The following is a 25,588-nucleotide window of genomic DNA, read 5'->3' on the forward strand; positions in this document are numbered from 1 at the left end:
GCCACAGCTTGGCTGGGAAGTTCTGATTCATCCGCCGTATTCACCAGACATTTCACCTTTGGATTTCCATTTATTTAAGTCTTTACAAAATTCTCTTAATGGAAAAAATTTCAATTCCCTGGAAGACTGTAAAAGGCACCTGGAACAGTTCTTTGCTCAAAAAGATAAAAAGTTTTGGGAAGATGGAATTATGAAGTTGCCTGAAAAATGGCAGAAGGTAGTGGAACAAAAGGGTGAATACATTGTTCAATAAGGTTCCTGGCGAAAATGAAAAATGTGTCATTTATTTTTACTTAAAAACAGAAGGCACGTTTTGGCTAATCCAGTAATACATAGGGAATGCAAATGATAGAAGTGGCATTTTAAATCAGTAGAACAAATGGATTATTCAATAAAATGTTGCTGGGAAAAATGGTTAGTCACCTGGAAAAAAGATGTATCACTATACCAAAATAAGTTTCAGAGAGATCAAAGATTTATATTTTAAAAAATGAATGGAAAAAAGCATCTGGACTGGCTGACGAGTCCCAAGACCAAGTAATTCCAGCAGTGTGCACTGGGCAAACCTCTCTTTTGAGCATGAAGTGCTATTTGGGCATTTTGCCAATTGGTTCTGAGGTAGGAGATAGATGGGCCCCTGGGCCGGACAGCTGGTGTTTGTCAAGTGGAGTAAAACTGAAGCTTTGGTCTCACTCCAAGGGCAAAGCTACTGGCAGAAGCTTAGCTCTACTGAAGTAAAGAGATAAGATACCCTCTCCTGAGGTCAAGGAAAACTTCCCTGTCTGCACATGTGTAGGAAGGCTCCTTGGGGGTCAAAGAGGGAGGGGGTGCTACCCCATAATAAGTGTGGACATACACCCACAGGCCTGGGCGATGGAATCCATCTTAGCAAAAATTATGCACACATGTTGGGGAGGGTCCTAGGACCAGTCAGGTGTGAAAACAGAAACAAGATAATGGCCAAAGGTAAACAAAAAGCCAGAGGGACTATCCTATATAAGGGATTTAAATCACCTCTTTACTGCGCTCCTCCTCATTAGGGGGGATGCCCATACCCCTTCTCTCTGGGTGTGTATTTCTGCCTTGCTTCTGTCTTAAATAAACAAACTGTTTCTCTGTGTGCTCTGCCATATGTTGTGCCTGTTTTTTTTTTTACAGTGTTTGCCTCCTTGGAACATTCTTGCTTTCAAATGGGGGAAAGAGCCAGGGTCACTTTGCTTCTAGCCTCTAGCCCCTGGTGGTCTAGTGGCTAGGATTCCTGGCTTTCATCAGGCTACCCAAGTTCAATTCCTGGGTAGGGAACTAAGATCTCTCTTCAGGACCACTCACTGCTCTCTCTCCGAGATCAGTTCTGATGTGTGTCTGCCAGTTGCTGGCATCCAAAATAAAGAAAAATTTCCTTACCACCAGCCTTGCTTCTTTATTGGCTTTTGAGCAGTAAACAGCTAGACCCCACTTTCGGTTACAAGAGGACATATACACTTCTAATGAACTGTATACAAAATAGATATAAAAAGCACAGCAACCCTAGAATATAAGTTTTATAATCCCCTTTACATTTAAGTGATGATTTATTGTTTAAAAATGTGTACAACTAATATTTTTATTATGAGTATGGCCTAGAGGAAAGCAAGTTAGAAGTAGGTCAGTGTTCAAAGCAAGGTTTAAACAAATCCATTTTTAATCCTGACAATTAGATTTTCTATAAAAATTATGTTCGTTAAAATACTTAAATTGCTTTTTTTTTAAAGAAAAATGTTATGAAACATAAAACATCAACTAGTTTTGAAACTATTGTCCTCTGTAAGGAAAAAAAAATTCAGACAAATTTAGAAAAACAAATTCCAGATTAAGTTTTCTTAATGTGTCATCAAGATATTCTTCAAATCAAATAGCAAATAATAAAATAATAGTTCCCAATCACTCAGTTTTTGCACATTTTTTTTTTTTTTTTTTTTTTTTTTTTTTTGCGGTACGCGGGCCTCTCACTGTTGTGGCCTCTCCCGTTGCGGAGCACAGGCTCCGGATGCGCAGGCTCAGCGGCCATGGCTCACGGGCCCAGCCGCTCCGCGGCATATGGGATCCTCCCAGACCGGGGCACGAACCCGTATCCCCTGCATCGGCAGGCGGACTCTCAACCACTGCGCCACCAGGGAGGCCCAGTTTTTGCACATTTATAAACAAATACCTAGTGGCTACAGTTAGAGAAGCTGGCATTTTCATCAGTAAATAACACTTATTAACATGTATCAGAGGAGAAGCATAAGCAGTCCCTATCTTCAAACATTTACCCTCTAATTAAGAGGCATGACATACACAGACAACAGCTGTTAAACACACAAGGTAGTGTATCTTTGTATAATATAAAATAAGTACTATAAGAGTCAGAGAGGGAGTGTGAAATATGGTTAGAAGCTGTTTATTCCTTCACATACTCCAATGTGTTACTCCAAGGATATTGATATTTCAGTTGGGGAACTAAGGGTAATTAATTTTCTTCTTTGAACTTGAAGCGTTTTTTAAAATGTTTTTTTAAAAGTTGCTCTTTCTTTTTTGTACTCCAAAATAGGGATATTTCTGGGAATTCCCTGGTGGTCCAGTCTTTAGGACTTTGTACTTTCACTGCCAAGGGCGCAGGTTCAATCGGTCGGGGGAACTAAGATCCTGCAAGCGCAAGGCGTGGCCAAAAAAAAAAAAAATGGTGTGTGTGGGGGGATATTTCTCAATGATAACAATAATAATTACTATTTATTGAGTGCTTATTATAATCTTGTCATTGCTCTAACCATTTGACCCCCATTATCTGAAAAAATCCTCACAACAACGCCATGATATGAAACTTCTTCATTTACAAGTGAATAAATGGAGGTTCAGAGAGCTTATGTTGTAGCTATGAAGTCTGTACCTCCTAGTAGTTGGCCTGTTCCAATCAGTCTGTTGTGTACAAAGGGACCTTCAGAATATTCAGACGTAGTTTCCCAACATTTGGCAGATTCCAGCTGAGTCCCGCCCTTGCCTCACCTTCCCTTTTAATTATGAGATAATCTCTTAACTTTAGCTCACTTCTTGGCTCTATTTTCCTTAACTTTCCTGTTGTCTGACATGTGACCCTGTGACACTGCCCTATTCATCATCATAGCTGGATGAATGTTAAAGCTTCCAAAGAGTTGGACAACTCTGTCCCTTCACGGTCTGGAATCCTGTGTTCTCCTTTGAAGAAAGAGTGCTCTGCGCTCACAAAGGTAAAGAAAGCTTAAAGTCAAACATTCGCAGAGATTGCTTATACTAGACCAGAACATTTAGCCAGAATTAATACTTAATTTTAGAATCTGGACAAATAAACTCTTTTGCACCTTAGCTTATATTGGTATTAGTTTAAAACATCCCTAGTGTTGATTACAAACTCCTTGGAATGAAGGACAAGCAAGGGCAACATTTTCTTAAAAAATATTAATCAAGTGTCTTTGCTTTCTCTAAAATGGGAAGAACACGCTATTGAAAGAAATGAACAGAGAAGAGAGTTAAAGCTAACACTGGTAGCCCTTCCTCACCCTGGGGGAAAACGACAACACAAGGATCTAAAGTGTCCAATAAAGATATTGGCATAAATATTGGGACCTAGAATGAGCAACTGCTGCAAATCCTTTTTTGAATAAATGACAGCTAACTAAATCTGTAGGATGGGTCAGGTTCTATGGGTTTTATTTGTTTCCCTGGCAATTCGGGAAGCATATGGCCTCTCCTAAGAGTTAAGGTAAGGAAAAATATTGAATAGTAGTAATGATGTTACTATATACTGGGCTCCTGTTGCTGCCAGACTGGTTTTTTTTGCCTTGTTTTAGCCTCACAATAACCCTGTGAGGTAGATCTCCATTTTACAAATAAGGGAACAGAGACATGGAGAGATTTAGTAACTCAGAGAGACGTTTCCAACCTTGGTCTTGGTCTATGGAATTCTATAGCCCATGTTTTTTCCACTATTCCCTAAAAATAAAGTGGGAAAAAGAAGTAAATCAAGTTGGTCACCCGAAGTGTCACTTCCCTCCCTGGAGCTGCTCCTACATTTATCATACTCTGTCTTGTATTTTAAATCACCTCATACAAGTCTCATTTTCATAACTATATTTCAATCCCTTTGAAAGTAGGGATTTTATCTTGTATGACATTATATCCCCAATTTTAGGAGGAACACAATAGGTATTTAAGAGATAAGAGAATGAATGAATGAGTGAATGAATGAATTTCACTCTCCTAGGCTTTAAGAACTAAAAGAGTACTTTTATCTCTTACCATATCAAATCTAAATTCCCTGGTGTAATTTTTTTTTTTTTTTTTTTTTGCCACTCTGTGTGGCTTGTGGGATCTTAGTTCCCTGACCAGGGACTGAACCCTGGGCCTTGGCAGTGAAAGCATGGAGTCCTAGCCACTGGACCTCCACGGAATTCCCTCCCTGGTGTGATATTTAATAATAATAAAAATATTGGCCAATAATAACTGAATAGTTCCTAATTTTGTTTTACGCTCTTCTAGATCCAAGTTCAAGATATATGCATCAACTGGATAGGGCCCTGACTATTCTGGCCCTGATTGACCTTTCAGTTAATAATAGCATGCCTTGTAGAACTCTCAGGTAAAAGATGCGACTTATTCCTGCCAGGGAGATATAAATGGCTCAAAGAATTTGTGAAATTCTGGGTAATTTGCCTGAATTATCTCAGTAGTTTGTTTAACCTTTCATTTCATTTTAGCCCAGATCATTCTACATTCAGAAGCATATTTGTTCTTATTTCACAAAAGGAAACATAGTAACTTTACAACAGACAAATCTGGTGGACACCATCTTAATGAAATTAAGAAATTAAAACTAAGGTGGTTCAAATTTACCTCGCCAAGAACGGGGTAATCTAGCATGAGGGGCAATCTGATGCGATGTACTGAGAGGGACATCATGTTACTGAAATACCAATTCTCCCGTGAGGAAACCTCAAAAAAACCAAACTAAGTTATTCCTACAAAATACCTGGCTTTTACTCCAAACAATGTCAGCGCTACGAATGATAAAGTCAGAAGGAACTGTGCCAGGTTAAAGTATACTAGAGAGACATGGTAACAAAAATCCTAGACTGGATTTGTCAAAAGTTCAGAAACAGCCAAAGTAAAACCAGTTAATCACCAAAGCAGTAATTAGTAAAAGTTTATTGTGCACATACCAAAAAGACAGTTCTCGAACCAGGAGCATTCCAACCAAAATGGGGTGTGTTGTTATAAGGCATCTCATATGGTTGTTACGGAATGTAAGTTTGTGTTCCCGATGCACGATGAAGCCAAACAAACCCAAAACATCGGAGTTTGGAGCAGAGAAAGGTTTATTGTCCTGCTCGGTTTCACCATTCCTGCCCACAGAGGCACTAGCATCATCTCAACCCCTGGGCCCCAGAAGCTGCTGAGGATGACTGCTATGGACTACTGCCACATAGGTCAGAGGCTGCACTGAAATTCTAGGCAACTTCACCAAGGCCAGCTTTGATGCCATCTCCAAGATCTACAGTTATCTCACCTCACCACCTCTAGAAAGAGATCCTGTTCACCAAGTCTCCCTATCAGGAATTCACTGATGTTCTAGCAAAGTGCAGAGGACCCAGAGGACCCAGGCTCCAGCTGTGGCCACCACAGAGTATTTTTATATGAGAAAAGTAAAGTGAATTAAGCCTAATTAAAAAAAAATCACTGGTGAGACATGTTAAGAATACAGAACCCTGGACCTCATCATCAGATATTCTGATTCAACAATCAGAATATTGTTGAAGCGCTGCTGTAGTGATACTCAGACCACACTGAGGCACACTGAAGTAGTGTTGTATTATTATCCTCACTTTTCAGAGGCTCAGCAAGACCATGCAGAAAAGGGTCTCATGGCTCCATACTAGCAGGTTACTTGATCAGCTAATTATCATCTTGAAAAAACAAGTTTGGTCCCATGAAGCAAGTAAATACCCTGGCACAGACGGCTAATGGTTGAGGTGGCTTAATAAGGCTGGCAAGTCCAGAATTCTAGCAAGTCTACATGGAGTCCTGTGCTTCCCCGGCCAACTAATAATATTCACATGCTTCTGTATGGAATTAAAGCTTTCTTTTTTTAAAACTTCTTTATGCTGCGTTCAGTTAGTTAGTTCTTGATTTCTAACACAAATATCTCTTTCACTTGTACCATTTCAGTCCCTTGATAACTGGCCTCGACTATTAGAATGGCCTTAATGTTTTGCTTTGCCTCCTTAGAAATCCATTCTGCAAACTCTTTAGAGTTCAAAAACTTTCACAGATTTCCTATTACCAAAAAACCAAATCCATAAATTTCAAAAGCTCAGACTTCATTAAATTGAAATGTAGATTATTAAACAGTATTTGATGACTTGAGGTGAAAGGAAATGGCAAGACATGAATTCAAATAAAATACTATTGGAAAACTGAACTAAAGTTTTTTATTTGCATACTGAATATATTTTAATTTTTTCCAGGAAGTGGCTACTAATTTTTGCAAGAAAAAAATGATAATGCCACACTTCTTTGAAAATAGTATTTGCATAGTCATATATATGAAGTAAATCAATCTCCAGTGTTAGAAAATAAACTTCATGGAACAGTATGGAAGTTCCTTTAAAAACTAAAAGTAGAACTGCCATATGATCCAGCAATCCCACTCCTAGGCATATACCCGGAGAAAATCATAATTAGAAGAGATTCGTGCACCCCAACATTCATTGCAGCACTGTTTACAATAGCCAAGACATGGAAACAACCTAAATGACCATCGACAGAAGAATGGATAAAGATGATGCAGTACATATATACAATGGAATATTACTCAGCCATAAAGAAAGAATGAAATAATGCCATTTGCAGAAATATGGATGGACCTAGAGATTATCATACTAAGTGAAGTCAAAGACAAATATCATATGATATCACATATATGTGGAATCTAAAAAAACGGTACAAATGAACTTATTTACAAAACAGAAATAGAGTCACAGATGTAGAAAACAAACTTACCAGGGGGAAAGGGGAAAGGAAGGATAAATTGGGAGATTGGGGTTGACATATACATGCCACTATATATAAAATAGATAACTAAAGAGAACCTGCTGTATAGCACAGGGAACTCTACTCAATACTCTGTAATTACCTATATGGGAAATGAATCTAAAAAAAGAGTGGACATGTATATGTATAACTGATTCACTTTGCTATACAGCAGAAACTAACACAACATTGTAAATCAACTATACTCCAATACAATTTTTTTTTAATGGAGTACAAGCTATACAACTTTTGAATTGGTATGTTTTTCACCTGAAACTAATATTGTAAATCAACTATACTTCAATTTTAAAAAATAAAGAACTCCCCCCCCCAAAAAAAAAGGAAAAGAAAAGAAAAGAAACTTCATGTAAGTTTGTGCATTTGTGTTTGGGTCCATTTTTGAGGCTCCATAGCTTAAACTCGTTCCTCAAAGCGGTTCAGAATTCTGAAAAGAGCAGAGTTACCAGACCCTTATCACTCTGTCATGCAGCAACCATTGCAACATCTCTGAGCTTTCCCAAGCAGCATGCCTTGCTCCTTTTCCATACCATATTCAGAAAGGTATTCATCCCACTGGAAACATGCAGATCCTACCCAATCAGCGGGTGACAGAAGTCCCTTTGTTCTCTGGCTATAAAAACAGACAAGCAGGGTATATGCCAAGTAGTGGGATTGCTGGCTTGGATCAGCTCGCTGCTTTGTGACCACCTAGAGGGGTGGGATAGGGAGGGTGGGAGGAACGGAGACGCAAGAGGGAGGGGATATATGTATATGTATAGCTGATTCACTTTGTTATAAAACAGAAACTAACACACCATTGTAAAACAGTTATACTCCAATAAAGATGTTAAAACAAACAAACAAACCAGACAAGCAACCCATGCTCAGGGTCGGCTTTCGCTGGCCACCAGGAAGTCGGCCAGCTGTTCTTGCAGCGACCCTTCTCTTTAATAAACTCTTATCTTCCTCACAAAAAAAAAAAAAAAAAAAAAAAAAAAAAAAAAAAAAAGCTTAAAACGCCGCAGGGAAAAGTTGAACCGTCTTGCGTTTAGAATCTTTCCATTGGTAAGATTCTAGAGAGGGGCGTGTCCCAACGCTCGGCGACACGCCACCCGCTGGACCGCAGGGGATCGCGGCTCGGGGCTCCGGAAGGGCGCCCAGGGCGCATTTACCAGGGCGGCTGCGCGACGTTTTTCCGGCGGGACTGCACTGAGGAAGGTCCTGGGGACAGTCTGCTGGCCCGGCGCCTGGCCTTGCGCGCTCGGAGTCACCGAGAAGACGAGTCCGTCGCCCCTGCCGCCCCTCGCTGTCCCAGCCATGGCCACACGCCTCCTCCGCGGGGCCCTACGCTTGTGGAGCGGCCGCTGTGCGCCGAGCGTCCCGCCGGCCTCGAGGTGAGTGCCCGCCCCGCTCCAGCTGCGCCGGCCGGGAGGCTGCAGGGCCGGGCCGCGACAAGCACACCGCTCCTGGGGGCTGGGAACCAGCCGGCGCGCGCTCGAGGGTCCGGCTGCATCGGCCCCCGGGACTTGGGCTGAGCTGTTGGGGCGAGAGAGGGTGAGAGAAGGGGCTGGGCCTCGCCCCTTGGCTCCCAGAACCTGGGTCGGACCCACTGGGGCGAGCGCGGGGGCGCCGGCCTAGCAGCTTCAACGCGGGGACAGACGAAGGGGGGGTGCGTCCCTAAATTCTCCCTCTCTGGCCCCAATCCAACCCGTCTGGTTCTGAGGGCTGCGGTGGGCACCGCGAGTCTGCATTTCGAAGAGTTCTGCGAGGCGAGGGAGGGGAGTCACCCCTTGGCCACAGTTGCACGAGTTCGAGCTACGACCTTTGGCCCAGTTAGATCTGTGGCAAAAAGGCACCGCCCCATAGTGAACTTGGGAGCTGGACTTCCACCACCTCCCAGATCTTGAGAAAAGCAGTTGCAGCGACGCTGACCTAGAGAAGTGCCATGGAGAAAGCATCGTGGAATAGGAAAGACCTGGCGACGGCCCGTTAGACAATGAAATTAACTTGAGATTTAACAAATCCTTTAAGTAAATGCAGAGGAGTTAATGGAGAGAGTTTCTAAGTGGCTCAGTGACTATTAAGGTAGTGTTTCTAAAATCAAAAGCTTCCTGTACCGTCTGACACCTCAAATACAGTCATTGGATAAACAAACTGGAAGCACCGAGGATTCCCTATTTAATGAGAGTGACAGGATGGATAAATTAGCTCATGGCGGCCTTATGGTAACTCTAAGATGCTATGGGAGCGGGAAACAAAACTGCTGCTCGTGAGGAGGGCTGGGAAGGCTTCACCGAGGAGTGACTTTACATTCGGATACACATACTTTTCTAAGCTCTTCCCCGAACTTCATAAGACAGTGATACTCAATTTTTTTGGTATCAGGACTCCTTTGTGCTGTTAAAATTAGAGGACCTCCAAGATCTCTTGTTTATGTGAGTTTTATTTATGGACATTGATGTCAATAGATATCTACAAAACTGAGAAATTTTACAAATATTTAGTTTACGTAAAAGTAACTCATTACATGTTAACATAAATAACATCTTTATGAAAAATAATTTTTCCAAAAAAAAAGTGAGATGAGTGACATTGTTTTACATTTTTGTAGATCCCTTAATGTCTGGCTTAATAGAAGACAGTCTGATTTTCATACCTGCTTCTTCATTGTCAATTGTGATAAGTTATTTTGGTTGAAGTATAGGAAGAATACTGGAAAAAGGAGGACCTGAGGGACCCTCTGAATAGGTCAGAGACTCTAGTTTTATTATAACAGGCTTCTTAAACTTTAATGTGCATATGAATCACTTAGGAATGTTATTAAAATACAGTCGACCATTGAACAGCATGTATTTGAATCGTGAGGGTCCACTTACATGGGAATTTTTTTCCATCGTAAATACTACAGTACTATACAATCCATGGTTGGTTGAATCTGAGGATGCAGAGCAGTGCTCTGGAGGAAGCACAAATATGGAGGGCTGACGGTGGGGTATACATGGATTTTTCAACTGCATGGAGGTTGGGCGTCCCTAACTCCTGTGTGTTTCAAGTGTCAAATGTGCAGACTGATTCATTTGGCCTGGGATGAGGCCTGAAATTGTGTATTTATAACCAGCTCCCTACCTGAAGGTGCTGGCAGAGACTGTCTCCCTTTTATAATGTAAATGAGGCTTTAAAAATAATGATAATAATAATAATTAGAGCCTAGCCTGTTAGATGAGTAGCAGTTTAATGCTTTAGGAAAACAATGGACAATTTATTCAGTACAGATTTCCTGGTTTTTGTGGGGAGAGAAAGGGCTGATTTATTTTGTACGGGTTCCTTAGTCTTGGCAAAAAATGGATATTCCAACAAACTTACTGCCAAGTGTTTTGATTTTCTTCCCTCTACATGTTCTCTCTTGAACACTTTTGACACATCTGAAAATCTCTGTTCTTTCTGGCACTTCTTTCACTTTCCTGTGTCTTGGTGTGTTTTACTTAGAAATGTTCCAAAGATTTCTTTAATGTTACATGGGATATAAAATTTTAAGATCCAGGCAGACTTGGATATAAGTTCCACTCTATTATTTACTAATTATGTTGACAAATGATTCAGTGTCTTAGATCTCCAGTTCCCTAGTCTCAGCATATTTTTTCCTTGAGGAAAAATCCCAAGTATGGACCAGTGTGTGCATTATAAAGAAATTGGAACGAGTCATTTCAATATAGGATGAAGTAGATTTTAGTCTGTTTTACTGTAACATTACAGTGGTGTGCAAGGCCTTTGCTTACTGTTGTATCCCAAGTTACCCGAATGGTTCCTAGTACATATTAGGCACTCAGAAAGTATTTGTTGGCTAAATGAATAAATAAGTTATTAAAAATTATGATTTGGCTGACAGAGTAGCAAACCGGAAAAATGTGAAGATAAAAGGCAGACCAGGTATAAAAAATGTAATATTAAAAGTTCTCAGCTAAAGGTTACCACTTGAAAGACATTTCAGATTGTATTAACAAATAAAACTCAACCAAAAGTTGTATATAAAAGATAAGCCTAAAGCAAAATGACACAAAATACATATTAAGTGTATTAATCAGCTCAGGCTTCCATACCCAAATACTATAGACTGGATGGTTTAACAACAGAAATCTATTCCTCATAATTCTAGTGGCTGGATAGCCCAAGAACAAGGTGCTGGCCAGTTCATTTGCTGGTGAGAGCTCTCTTCCTGGCTTGTAGATGGCCCCGTTCTCCCTATGTCCTCACTAGGCCTTTCCTTGTTGTGTGCACACAGAGCTATATCTCTCTCTTCCCCTTCTCATAAAGTAAGCCAAGCCTCTCGGTTTAGGACTCCACACTTATGACCTCATTTAACTGTAATTACCTCCTCAAAGCCATATCTCCAAATACCATTACATTGGGAGTTTGAGCTTCAACATGAATTGGGTTGGAGGAGGGGGTGGGCACAATTCAGTCCATTGCATTAAGGAAAGATATATAAACTGGAAAAAAATCCATTTCAGGGGAAAAAAGATTGAAATAGCCTAATTGCCAATAAAGAAGACTGGGTCTTTTCTGGACTAAGAAGAAGAAGAGGAAGAGAAAGAAAAGGAAGGAAAGGACAGGATAGGATCAGATCAGGTCAGGGTCCAAATAAGGAAGACAGAAACCCAAAACAATATGATGCAAAACAGAAAAACATCTTTTGGAGATATTTATGTATATGATAAAACATTTTTTTAGATGTGAGCTTAAAAATGTACAAAGTGGTACACAGAGTTTCAAAATCTTTTCAGGCGTACCCCCGGCCAGGGCAGGGGGCGATCTGAAGACCATTGAACAAAAGGAACTACAGAGAGGTCTCTTTTTAAGCTTAATATGGGGGGTGGGGGGATGTGGGGAGAGGAAAGGTCAGTTTTCAAAGATTTTGAATAATTATGGACTAATCCCTACAGAGATTGTTGGGCACTTTGATTTTGCTTTACACCCAGATTGTAATGTGGCAATAAAAGTCAACACAGTTTGCATCCTATACACCTGCCATTTGAAATTGTATGATTCTGGATAAACTATTAATGGGGGGGGTTACATTTTTTAAAAAATTGTACATTACATGAAAACTTATCAGTATTATTCTATTGTACTACTTGAATTTTACATTATTTAATCGGCATCACCATACAGTACTATTCTACTTCAGCTCAAACATGTGACTAGTTCTAGGCATGACATCCTCTTTAGGGATTTGGAAATGAAGACTGAGTTGAATAAGGGTAAACTACTTCTTAGTCTCATCCAATCGAGATAGATCCTAAATTGCTGCTGCTCAAATTTGAACTGGTTTCTCAAATTTCAGACTCTTTCTTTTATGTTGTTCAGTGACTTTAATTTGGATGTGAAGAGTAACAATTCACTTAATTTTCTTAATGTATGAATATTTTTAAGGTGTTCTCATTCTGGAGGGGAGGAACGTCTAGAAACTCCTTCTGCTAAAAAATTAACAGATATAGGAATTAGAAGAATCTTCTCTTCAGAACATGACATTTTCCGGGAAAGTGTAAGGAAGTTTTTTCAAGAAGAAGTGATTCCTCATCACGCAGAGTAAGTCGCACATTTTCTTTTAAAGTAATGCACGTTAGAAGTCCAAGAAGGACCATTTCCTAGAATGCTCTTCATTGTTCTCTAGAAAAAGTACTGTGTTCAGAGCTTTATTAACATTTTTACCACTCTTCAGTATAATACTGTAAGATTACGGGATTCTTAAACTAGTTCAAAGCTTCTTAAATGAGTTTTAAAATATACAATTAAAAAATATGTTGACCTAATCGACTGCCAGTTTTTTCTCCCACAAAAAATGGGTTTATGGTCCACAACCATGGTGATCTATGTGCAAGTCGCTGCTCAGCAAGGGAAGGAGAGCACTTTCATAGAGAGGAAAAGGAAGTTGGGAGGGCTAGAGTAAACAGAGTCCAGGGCTTTTCAATGACTGAGTCTTTGCTGGGAAAGAGGAATCTTTCTTTTTCTTGTTGGGCCCTGCTATTGTCACAGGGTGTGAGAGCACCCCCTTTTTAATTACCTTAAATTAAGAGACCACTCCTGAACAAAATCATTCATAAATTCAAAATGTGGCCATTTAAATAATATGAAAAACATTTTTTCTGATTTTAAAATGCTTGTTATTTGCAGATGGGAGAAAGCTGGAGAAGTGAGTAGGGAGCTTTGGGAAAAAGCTGGAAAACAAGGACTGCTTGGTGTCAATATTGCAGAGCATCATGGTGGCATTGGGGGGGACTTGTACTCATCAGCTGTTGTTTGGGAGGAGCAGTAAGTATGGAAGCATTTGAAGTTGAGTCTTGTTTCGTCAGTTCACTTTTCTGAGTGATGATTTTTAAATATTTCCTAATCTTATAAGATTGAAAATCCTCTTTTAAGTTGTTAAAATAGGTGCTTCATTTCCAACTGACCCATGTGTCTGTTTCATACATAAGAACAAATGAAGATTTCAGTTGATAAATGGGCAAAAGATTTGAACCAGCAATTCATCAAAAAAGAAATGAAAATAGGTTTTTTAAATGAAAAAAGTTTATCCTTACTACCAAGCAGATGCAAATTAAATTAATCTGGAGATATAATTTTGAGTACAAAAGTTAGTGAAAATGAAAAATCATAATAATCAGTGTTGACAAGGTTGCAGTGAAAGTGACACATTCATATACTCTTGGTGACGTTATATATTGGAACAATAAATGCCTTGGAGATTAAAAGCATGGATACATAAAAAATGAAAGTATTTCTGCTCTTAAATATTGGGTTGGCCAAAAAGTTTGTTTGGTTTTTTCCATAAGATGGCTCTAGTAGCACTTAGTTGTCTTCAACTTCATTCAAAACAATTTTCTTAGATTATATTGTGACAGCTGTCATATTAGCATGCATTGAAAAAAAGACATTAAAATTGGTGAATTTTTGTGTAGCCATTTTAATATTGAACATGGAAGAAAAGAAGCAACATTTTTGGCATATTATGCTTTATTACTTCATGAAAGGTAGAAATGCAGCTGAAGAGCAAAAAACAAGATTGTGCAGTGTATAGAGAAGGTGTTGTGACTGATCGAATGTGTCAAAAGTGGTTTGCAAAGTTTCGTACTGGAGATTTCTCGCTGGACGATGCTCAACAGTCGGATAGACCAGTTGAAGTTGACAGCGATCAAATTGAGACATTAGTTGAGAACAATCAATGTTACACCACCTGGGAGATAGCTGACATACTCAAAACATCCAAATCAAGGGTTGAAAATCATTTGAACCAAATAGACTCATCCACCAGAGGACAGACAGCAGAAGCAAGAAGAACTGCAATCCTGCAACCTCTGAAACAAAAACCACATTCACAGAAAGGCAGACAAGATGAAAAGGCAGAGGACTATATACCAGATGAAGGAACAAGCTAAAACCCCAGATAAACAACTAAATGAAGTGGAGATAGGCAACCTTCCAGAAAAAGAATTCAGAATAATGATAGTGAAGATGATCCAGGACCTCAGAAAAAGAATGCAGGCAAAGATCGAGAATATGCAAGAAATGTTTAACAAAGACCTAAAAGAATTAAAGAACAAACAAACAGAGATGAACAATACAATAACTGAAATGAAAACTAAACTAGAAGGAATCAATAGCAGAATAACTGAGGCAGAAGAATGGAAAAGTGACCTGGAAGAAAAAATAGTGGAATTCACTGCTGCAGAACAGAATAAAGAAAAAAGAATGAAGAGAAATGAAGAGAGCTTAATAGACCTCTGGGACAACATTAAACGCAACAACATTTGCATTATAGGGGTCCCAGAAGGAGAAGAGAGAGAGAACGGACCCAAGAAAATATTTGAAGAGATTATAGTTGAAAATGTCCCTAACATGGGAAAGGAAATAGCCACCCAAGTCCAGTAAGCGCAGCGAGTCCCACACATGATAAACCCAAGGAGAAGCATGCAGAGATACATAGTAATCAAATTGGCAAAAATTAAAGACAAAGAAAAATTATTGAAAGCAGCAAGAGAATAACGACAAATAACATACAAGGGAACTCCCATAAGGTTAACACTGATTTCTCAGCAGAAACTCTACAAGCCAGAAGGGAGTAGCATGATATACTTAAAGTGATGAAAGGGAAGAAGCTACAACCAAGATTACTCTACCCGCCAAGGATCTCATTCAGATTCGATGGACAAATCAAAAGCTTTACAGACAAGCAAAAGCTAAGAGAATTCAGCACCACCAAACCAGCTCTACAACAAATGCTAAAGGAACTTCTCTAAGTGGGAACCACAAGAGAGGAAAAGGACCTACAAAAACAAACCCCAAACAATTAAGAAAATGGTAATAGGAACATACATATTGATAATTACCTTAAACGTGAATGGATTAAATGCTCCAACCAAAAGACACAGGCTTACTGAATGGATACAAAAACAAGACCCATATATATGTTGTCTATAAGAGACCCACTTCAGGCCTAGAGACACCTACAGACTGAAAGTGAGGGAATGGAAAAAGATATTCCATGCAAATGGAAATCAAAAGAAAGCTGGAGTAGCAATACTCATATCAGATAAAATAGACTTTAAAATAAAGACTAATACAAGGGACAAAGAAAGACACTACATAATGATCAAGGGATCAATCCAAGAAGAAGATATAACAGTTGTAAATATTTATGCACCCAACGTAAGAGCACCTCAATACATAAGGCAACTGCTAAGAGCTCTAAAATAGGAAATCGACAGTAACACAATAGTAGTGGGAGACTTTAACACCTCACTTACACCAATGCACAGATCATCCAAACAGAAAAGTAATAAGGAAACACAAGCTTTAAGTGACACAACAGGCCAGATAGATTTGATATTTATAGGACATTCCATTAGAAAACAGCACATAACACTTTCTTCTCAAGTGCACATGGAACATTCTCCAGGATAAATCATATGTTGGTTCACAAATCAAGCCTCAGTAAATTTAAGAAAATTGAAATCATATCAAGCATCTATTCTAACCTCAACACTATGAGATTAGAAATCAATTACGTGGAAGAAAACATAAAAAACACGTGGAGGCTAAACAATATGTTACTAAATAACCAGGAGATCACTGAAGAAATCAAAGAGGAAATCAAAGAATACCTAGAGACAAATGACAATGAAAACATGAGGATCAAAAACCTATTGGATGCAGCAAAAGCAGTTCTAAGAGGGAAGTTTATAGCAATACAGTCCTACCTCAAGAAACAAGAAAAATCTCAAGTAAACAATCTAACCTTACACCTAAAGGAACTAGAGAAAGAAGAACAAACAAAACCCAAAATTAATAGAAGGAAAGAAATCATAAAGATCAGAGCAGAAATAAATGAAATAGAAACAAAGAAAACAATAGCAAAGATCAATAAAACTAAAAGCTGGTTCTTTGAGAAGATAAACAAAATTGATAAACCATTAGCCAGACTCATCAAGAAAAAGAGGGAGAGGACTCAAATCAATAAAATTAGAAATGAAAAAGGAGAAGTTACGACGGACACCGCAGAAATACAAAGCATCCTAAGAGACTACTACAAGCAACTCTGTGCCAATAAAATGAACAACCTGGAAGACATGGACAAATTCTTAGAAAGGTATAACCTTCCAATACTGAATCAGGAAGAAATAGAAAATATGAACAGACCAATCACAAGTAATGAAATCGAAACTGTGATTAAAAATCTTCCAACAAAAAAAAGTCCAGGACCAGATGGCTTCACAGGTGAATTCTATCAAACATTTAGAGAAGAGCTAACACCCATCCTTCTCAAACTCTTCCAAAAAATTGTAGAGGAAGGAAAACCCCCAAACTCATTCTATGAGGCCACCATCACCCTGATACCAAAACCAGACAAAGATACTACAAAAAAAGAAAATTACAGACCAATATCACTGATGAATATAGATGCAAAAATCCTCAACAAGATACTAGCAAACAGAATCCAACAGCACATTAAAAGGATCATACACCAAGATCAAGTGGGATTTGTCCCAGGGATGCAAGTATTCTTCAATATATGCAAATCAATCAATGTGGTACTTAACAAATTGAAGAAGAAAAACCATAAGATCATCTCAATAGATGCAGAAAAAGCTTTTGACAAAGTTCAACACCGATTTATGATAAAAACTCTCCAGAAAGTGGGCATAGAGGGAACCTGCCTCGACATAATAAAGGCCATATATGACAAACACACAGCAAACATCATTCTCAATGGTGGAAAACTAGAGACATTTTCTCTAAGATCAGGAACAAGAGAAGGATGTCCGCACTCGCCACTATTATTCAACATAGTTTTGGAAGTCCTAGCTATGGCAATCAGAGAAAAAAAGAAATAAAAGGAATCCAAATTGGAAAAGAAGAAGTAAAACTGTTTTTACTGTTTGCAGGTGTCATGATACTATTCATAGAGAATCCAAAAGAGGCCACCAGAAAACTACTAGAGCTAATCAATGAATTTGGTAAAGTAGCAGGATACAAAATTAATGCACAGAAATCTCTTGTATTCCTATACACTATGAAACATCTGAAAGAGAAATTAAGGAAACACTCCCATATACCGTTGCAACAAGAAGAATAAAATACCTAGGAATAAACCTAACTAGGCAGACAAAAGACCTGTATGCAGAAAACTATAAAACACTGATGAAAGAAATTAAAGATGATACCAACAGATGGCGAGATATACCATGTTCTTAGATTGGAAGAATCAATATTGTGAAGATGACTGTACTACCCAAAGCAATCTAGAGATTCAATACAATCCCTATCAAATTACCAATGGCATTTTTAACAGAACTAGAATAAAATATCTTAAAATTTGTATGGAGATACAGAAGACCCCAAATAGCCACAGCAGTCTTGAGGGAAAAAAACGGAGTTGGAGGAATCAGACTCCCTGACTTCAGACTATACTAGAAAGCTACAGTAATTAAGACCATATGGTACTGGCACAAAAACAGAAACATAGATCAATGGAACAAGATAGAAAGCCCAGAGATAAACCCCCACAGCTATGGTCAACTAATCTATGACAAAGGAGGCAAGGATATAAAATGGAGAAAAGACAGTCTCTTCAATAAGTGGTGCTGGGAAAACTGGGCAGCTACATGTAAAAGAATGAAATTAGAACACCACAGACAAAAATAAACTCAAAATGGATTAGAGGCCTAAATGTAAGACCGGGCACTATAAAACTCCTAGAGGAAAACATAGGAAGAACACTCTTTGACATAAATCACAACAAGATCTTTTTTGATCCACCTCCTAGAGTAATGGAAATAAAAACAAAAATAAACAAATGGGCCCTAATGAAACTTCAAAGCTTTTGCACAGCAAAGGAAACCATAAACAAGACGAAAAGACAACGCTCAGAATGGGAGAAAATATTTGCAAATGAATCATCGGACAAAGGATTAATCTCCAAAATATATAAACAGCTCATGCAGCTCAATATTTAAAAAAACAAACAACCCAATCCAAAAAATGGGCAGAAGACCTAGATAGACATTTCTCCAAAGAAGACATACAGATGGCCAAGAAGCATATGAAAAACTGCTCAACATCACTAATTATTAGAGCAATGCAAATCAAAACTACAATGAGGTATCACCTCACACCAGTTAGAACGGGCATCATCAGAAAATCTACAAACAACAAATTCTGGAGAGGGTGTGGAGAAAAGGGAACCTTCTTGCACTATTGGTGGGAATGTAAATTGATACAGCCACTATGGAGAACAGTATGGAGATTCCTTAAAGAACTAAAAATAAAATTACCATATGACCCAGCAATCCCACTACTGGGGTAGTGGGATGAATTTGGCGATTGGGATTGACATGTATACACTGATGTGTATAAAATGGATGACTAATAAGAAAAAAATGGATAAAAGTCGAGTGGAAATGTAAAGAAAATTCCTAGAAAAAAGAAAAATCATTTGCAGCAGCTTGCTTATGTTAATCACTTTGATGTTTGGATTCCACATAAGTTAAGCAAAAAAAACCTTTTTGACCATATTTCTACATGTGATTCTCTACCTAGACGTAATGAAAACATTCCGTTTTCAAAACAAATTGTGACGGGCGATGAAAAGTGGACACTGTACAATAATGTGGAATGGAAGTGATCATGGGGCAAGCAAAATGAACCACCACGAACCACACCAAAGGCCAGTCTTCATCCCAGGAAGGTGATGTTGTGTATATGGTTGGATTAGAAGGGAGTCATCTATTATGAGCTCCTCCCGGAAAACCAAACAATTAATTCCAACAAGTACTGCTCCCAATTAGACCAACTGAAAGCAGCAATTGACAAAAAGTGTCCGGAATTAGTTAAGAGAAAACACATAATCTTCCATCAGGATAACACAAGACCATGTGTTTCTTTGATGACCAGGCAAAAACTTTTACAGATTGGCTGGGAAGTTCTGATTCCTCTGCCATATTCACCAGACATTTCACCTTCGTTTTCCATTTATTTAGGTCTTTACAAAATTCTCTTAATGGAAAAAAAATTCAATTCCTTGGAAGACTGTAAAAGGCACCTGGAACAGTTCTTTGCTCAAAAAGATAAAAAGTTTTGGGAAGATGGAATTATGAAGTTGCCTGAAAGATGGCAGAAGGTAATGGAACAAAAGGGTGAATACGTTGTTCAATAGAGTTCATGGTGAAAATGAAAAATTTATTTTTTAGTTTTACTTAAAAACCAAAGGAACCTTTTGCCAACCCAATATAAAAAATAATATCTATGTACAAACATCATTGCCATGTTAGATCATAATCCCCCAAGTTTGGAAGCAATCTAAATGTACAGCAGTAGGACAATGAAAAAGTATATTGTAGTACATAAGCAGTTTGTAATATTTTGCAGCTATTTATTGTGATAAATTTTGTAAGTACAAAATTTATACCATGACTGCAGTTATATTAGAATACGTATATCCTTATGGCAAAGGTCATTTGCTAAAATGAAAATAGTTACTATGTTAGGGTAATACCGTTATAGGTGGTAAATTTCTTAAAACGTTTTATCTTTTATTTCATTACACAAGTGATCATTGAGCTCTGCTAGAGCACTATTACTATGTTAGAGCCAGAAATTAAAAGGTTAGTAAAAAAAAAAAAAAAAAAAAAAGAGAGAGAGAAAACCTTCAGAAACTTCATAGGTTTGCGGGGAGACAATCTATTACCACATAATGAGATAGGACCTTTAGTACTTTGTTGTTGTTTTCTAATTGAGAAGTCAAAGAACTAAAAAGAGAGCAAAATAACTATGTTGTGCCTTAAATTGTCTTCTCTTTTTTCTTTCTAAGAGCATATTCGAATTGCACAGGCCCAGGTTTTAGTCTTCACTCGGATATTGTCATGCCCTATATTGCAAACTATGGCTCAGAAGAACAGATTAAGCACTTCATCCCCCAGATGACTGCAGGGAAGTGTATTGGTGCCATAGCAATGACAGAGCCTGGAGCTGGAAGGTAAATCAACATTTGGTTGGTTTTGAAATGCTGGAAGCAATGCCTTAACAGCAAATGTTTTCTCAGTACCTGCTTTATACAACACTCTGAGTGATATTCTAAGGAGGATACAAAGATGAACACATTGTCATTTCCAACCTTAGGTAACTTCAAATTCCAGTAGGAAAATAAGGCCTTATCATATACAAATAACAACACAGCAGAATGTATTTTATGTTGTATTTGAGATATTAACATAGTGTGATGTAAATAAAATGTTAGAATATGTGTTGAATTTGGGACATGTTGAATTTTAGATGTGGTGTGACATTTCACATGGAAATGTCCAGCAGGCTATTAAAAATATGGGTTTGGAAGTCTGGATACAGGCTGGGGGTGGCAATGGGCTTTAAAACCATTCATAGATAAGAAAGAATTGAAGCAATGGAAATGAATAAATAATTTAGCCATTTGATATTTACTTAATAAGTGCCTTCCACGTGCCAGGTATACAGTGGTAATCAAACCAGATGTGGTCTCTGTGCTTATTGAGGAGAAAGACAAGAAACACGTAAACAAATATATTTAAATTATGATAAGTACTATGAAGGAAACAAGGTGCTGTGTTAGAGACTCATGGTGCATGTGTGTTTGGTGGAGAAGGGAAAAACTCATATTTAGATATAACTGCTAGGGAAGACCTATAAAAAGTGGTTATATTTAAACTGAGATCTGACAGTTGAGAAATTTGCAAGAGCAGCCATGTGGTGGGACTTGATCCTCAAAAGGGTAAAGTGAAAGGATGAAAGGAGACCAAGAAGGAAACCTTGGGCATTGCATTCCATTTGGAACTGTACAGAAGATGTAGCAACAGAGACAGAAGGATTGAGTTTGAAGGAAATCTAGACAACTGCTATTTCATGAGCTCAAGGGGAAGTGAGTTTGAAAAGGCAGTAGGAGAGGAGTGAGAAGTTAGTAATGTTAAGGCCACAGAGATGTTGAGAACTGAGAAAGAGTCATGGCAGCCAGTGGTGATCTTTTGATTGTGATTTCAGGAGAGAGGAGAGGCAGAAGTTATTTTCGAAGGGAGTGAGATGGGTATTGAGAAAACAGAGGCAGAAAAGACAGACTGATTTTTTTCAGAGTTGTGAAAGAAAGTGTAGAGAGGGGACAGTAATTTGACAAGCCAGCATGGTCAGGGAAATGGCTTATGTTGAAGAGAGCAGTGACTAACAGGCCAATGGGAAACAGGCAGTGCAGAGGAAGAACTTACAGATGTGGCAGAAGCAGTAATTGAAAATTCAAGACTTATTTCTGCAAGATCAGGCCCTGATATTTTAAATTTTTTGTCAGTGCTGTTTATTTATTTATTTATATGGCTGCAGTGCGGCGTGCAGCATCTTAGTTCCCTGACCAGGAATCGAACCTGCACCCCCTGCAGTGGAAGTTCAGAGTCTTAACCACTAGACAGCCAGGGAAGTCCCAGTGCTGCTTATTTTTAAATGTCTTACTATGCCATAGTGTTACTTGGCAATTTGCTTAAATTGTACTTATCTTTCCCAGATATAAATCTATAATTAAAGGCCAATATAGAACTTTAGTTTTGCCAAGATAAAAAGGTTTTGTTCGGAATTCCCAGTGGTTAGGACTTGGAACCCTCACTGCCAGCAGCCTGGTTTCAATCCCTGATCAGGGAATTAAGATCCCACAAGCTGCACGGTGAGGCCAAAAAAAAAAAGTTGTGTTTACTTTTTTGCCTAAAAATGTGACCTAAAAGAAGTAGGAATTTAATCTTCTTCCTTTGCTTTTAAGATCACTCTCTAAGATAACTGGCCTAATGCCCAATATTCTGATTGCATCTTATTAGCTCACAATCAGTATGTTTTAGTTCCAGCCCACTGTATGTCAGCTCTCACCTAGAGGCAAAAGTATCAGTGAGAGATCTTGATTTATCCCCAACTTAAACACATACCCACAAAGGCTTGCTTGATTTGTGTTTTCTTGAAAATTCTCTGTGCTTCTGTAACAAATTACACAAACTGGGTGGCTTAAAACAACAGAACTTTATTCTCTCACGGTTCTGAAGGCTGGAAGTCCAAACTTGGTATCAGTGGTCCCAAATCAAGGTATCAGCAGCCCCAAATCAAGGTATCAGCAAAGCCACAGTCCCTCCAGAGGTTCTAGGGGAGAATCCATTCCTTGATTCTTCCATCTCCCAGGGGCTGCCAACATTCCTTGCTTTGTGGCCTCGTGACTCCAATCTCTGCCTCTGTGGCCATGTTGTAATGTCCCTCTTTAGTCTGTGTAATCTCCCTCTGCCTCTCTCTCACAAGGACACTTGTGATTGCATTTAGGACCCATCTAGGTAATCCAAAATTATCTTCCCATCTCAAAGTCCTAAATTAATCACATCTGCAAGACCCTTTTTCCATATAAGGTAACACTTAACAGCTTCCAGAGGTTAGGACCTGCTATCTCTAAGGGTCGTTATTTAGCATGATACAGAGAGCGATAAAGTGCCATGGGATATATAACACAAAGTCCATGTACAAAAAGGAGAATCAGAAAATTTTCACAAAATAAGTGATGTGGACTATTTAATATATGATGCTGTTCATTGTAGGATATCTTTGAAAATTGGAAGTGGAAACCACCTAAGTCTTCAACAATGGCAGATTGCTTTAAAAGATTCATGATGAATCCAATGCATTTGGTTTCAGGTCCCTTCCCTGATCTTTGGTCATGATTGAGTTTGTCAATGTCCCCCTTAATTTCTAGTTTTAGAAATCATACTTTATTACTTTACAGTGTATAAGAGAAGGATATCAGATATCTACCCCCTTGAGTTCTAAGTGGTTGTATCACCATGGCATGAGGTCTAGAAAGGCATGAGGCAGTAGTCAGTAATGGGGCAGTTCATGGGACCTATGGAAGCCCTGGAACGTGTTTAATTTGGTTAATCTATTTAATTTAAAAAGAAACCTTGAATCAACTTTAAAAGCCAGAAAAATGTACATGAACATCCATATTCTTGGCTTTTCTTGAAAATTTGGAACATCTGACAATACTATGTTTTTCTTATTTCTGATTCCTTATTCCTATTGGCTGGGACAGAGCCCTTTAGATGGGATATGAGTTCTCCAGTCTTTTAGATGCACCACCACTTGCAGTTGTCTCCCTGAAACCATCTATTATTGAATCCTACCTGCTGGATTTCCTACTGTAAAGAAATCTCTCTTAAATCTCTCTTAAAAGATAAATGAAGAAAGCTGTCAATGTTTCCAAAAAGTAAGATGGAATACTTGTTTGTGGAAATAAAGAATATTCTGTGTGTTTAAAAATATATATCATAACAATAATTCATATGATGAAATTCTATGCCACTAATAAAAGTTTTCTTATAGAAAAACATTAGATATTATTAAAAGATCAGGATAATATGTATGGTTCCAATTTTATAAAAATACATATATGTGTGTATCTGTTTCCATAGAAAAATACTGGAAGGTTGTATTTTTTAAACGTTTATTACAGAAGGTAAAATTTTTTTTTTTATTTTTTTCATTTTTCTCCTTTGTCTTGAATATTGCCTGTATTTTTCATATTTACATTATGAATATTTGTTTAATTTATATCCAGAAAAATAACCATTCTACTTGTAGAGCAGGCTCTTTAGAGGATGTGGCATTTGAGACATAGTCTTTTTTTTGTTTGTTTGGCCGTGCTGCTGCGTGGCTTGTGGGATCTTAGTTCCCTGACTAGGGATTGAACCTGGACCCTCAGCAATGAAAGCATGAAGTCCTAACCACTGGACCACCAGGGAATTTCTGACATAGTTTTTTAAATAGCTAAGCTTTTGAACAGTAGAGATAGGGGAAGGAACCAAAGTGAACAGAGGCAGGAAATGTACATGGGCAAATAATCTGAGGTATATAGTAGGCATTGAAATGTCTTCTGAGTCCAGTTTGAGGATCTTGGATGCTAGTTGGGCCTTGTTATGCTCTATAAAATCTAGTTAGTCTATGTAATCTCAATCAAATATTCATTTGTATAAATAGTTTAGCATTTGTCAGACATGACTTTTCAGTGCATTTGTGTGAATGTTCCTAATATTAGTTAAATGTCAATTTTTATAATGGTGTAAACAGTTTGAATTATCACTATAGATACATACTTACATAACATTTGCATAGTTCATTTATTACCAATTAATGAATTTTTTATCCTCTCAATTATAGTGATTTGCAAGGAGTGAAAACAAATGCCAAAAAGGATGGAAGTGACTGGATTCTCAATGGAAGCAAGGTGTGTAAAGATGGGCTTCCATAGCCCTCCTCCCCGGAGTCATGCTGTGGGTAACAAAGCCTCAAAGACTACTCATCATTGAGTCTCTCAGATCTAGGGACTCACACAGGAATTGAGTTTACTTGAGTTGGCACAGGAATTGAACTGCTTTGTTTTGGAGACAGTAAGAATTGTACAACATTTATATTACGTGAGATCTATTCCTCTTCTATGTTCCTTTTGCATGCCCCCTCACTAATATGAAAAACGTTTTAGCTTCCAAACAGCCCTTATCAAACCAGAAAAGGAAAAGGTGAGGTTCACATTGTCCAAATAGGGGACAAACAATAGTTAATAGTTAATGAATTTTTTTTTTTTTTGCGGTACGCGGGCCTCTCACTGCCGTGGCCTCTCCTGTTGCGGAGCACAGGCTCCAGACGCGCAGGCTCAGTGGCCATGGCTCACGGGTCCAGCCACTCCGCGGAATGTGGGATCTTCCCAGACCAGGGCACGAACCCGTGTCCCCTGCATCGGCAGGCGGACTCTCAACCGCTGTGCCACCAAGGAAGCCCAATAATTAATGAATTTGATGTTGATAAGAAGTGGAGGAAAAGACATAAATAATATCAAGAAGAGTTTCAAAAGATTTTAGGAAAGATATTTCTGATGGAATTTGAGAGCCCTTCAACCTTTCTGAGCCTCACATCAACCCACTGA

The 25,588-nt window shown here is 38.5% G+C and overlaps 1 protein-coding gene across 1 annotated transcript in view; it reads left to right on the forward strand.

Annotated features, from left to right (window-relative positions):
* Positions 1–8,397: 8,397 nt before the first annotated feature.
* Positions 8,398–25,588, forward strand: part of ACADL (acyl-CoA dehydrogenase long chain) — a gene marked incomplete at both ends in the record, with an annotated part of 37,477 nt that continues 20,286 nt past the window's right edge. The window contains 5 exons of the mRNA XM_079710774.1: positions 8,398–8,474; positions 12,511–12,666; positions 13,252–13,389; positions 20,444–20,608; positions 24,826–24,892. Of these exons, the coding sequence (XP_079566900.1) occupies positions 8,398–8,474; positions 12,511–12,666; positions 13,252–13,389; positions 20,444–20,608; positions 24,826–24,892 (603 nt within the window). The remainder of the gene's footprint in view (positions 8,475–12,510; positions 12,667–13,251; positions 13,390–20,443; positions 20,609–24,825; positions 24,893–25,588) is intronic.

The sequence above is a fragment of the Hyperoodon ampullatus genome, assembly GCF_949752795.1.
Source record: "Hyperoodon ampullatus genome assembly, chromosome: 8".
Classification (NCBI taxonomy): Eukaryota; Metazoa; Chordata; class Mammalia; order Artiodactyla; family Ziphiidae; genus Hyperoodon; species Hyperoodon ampullatus.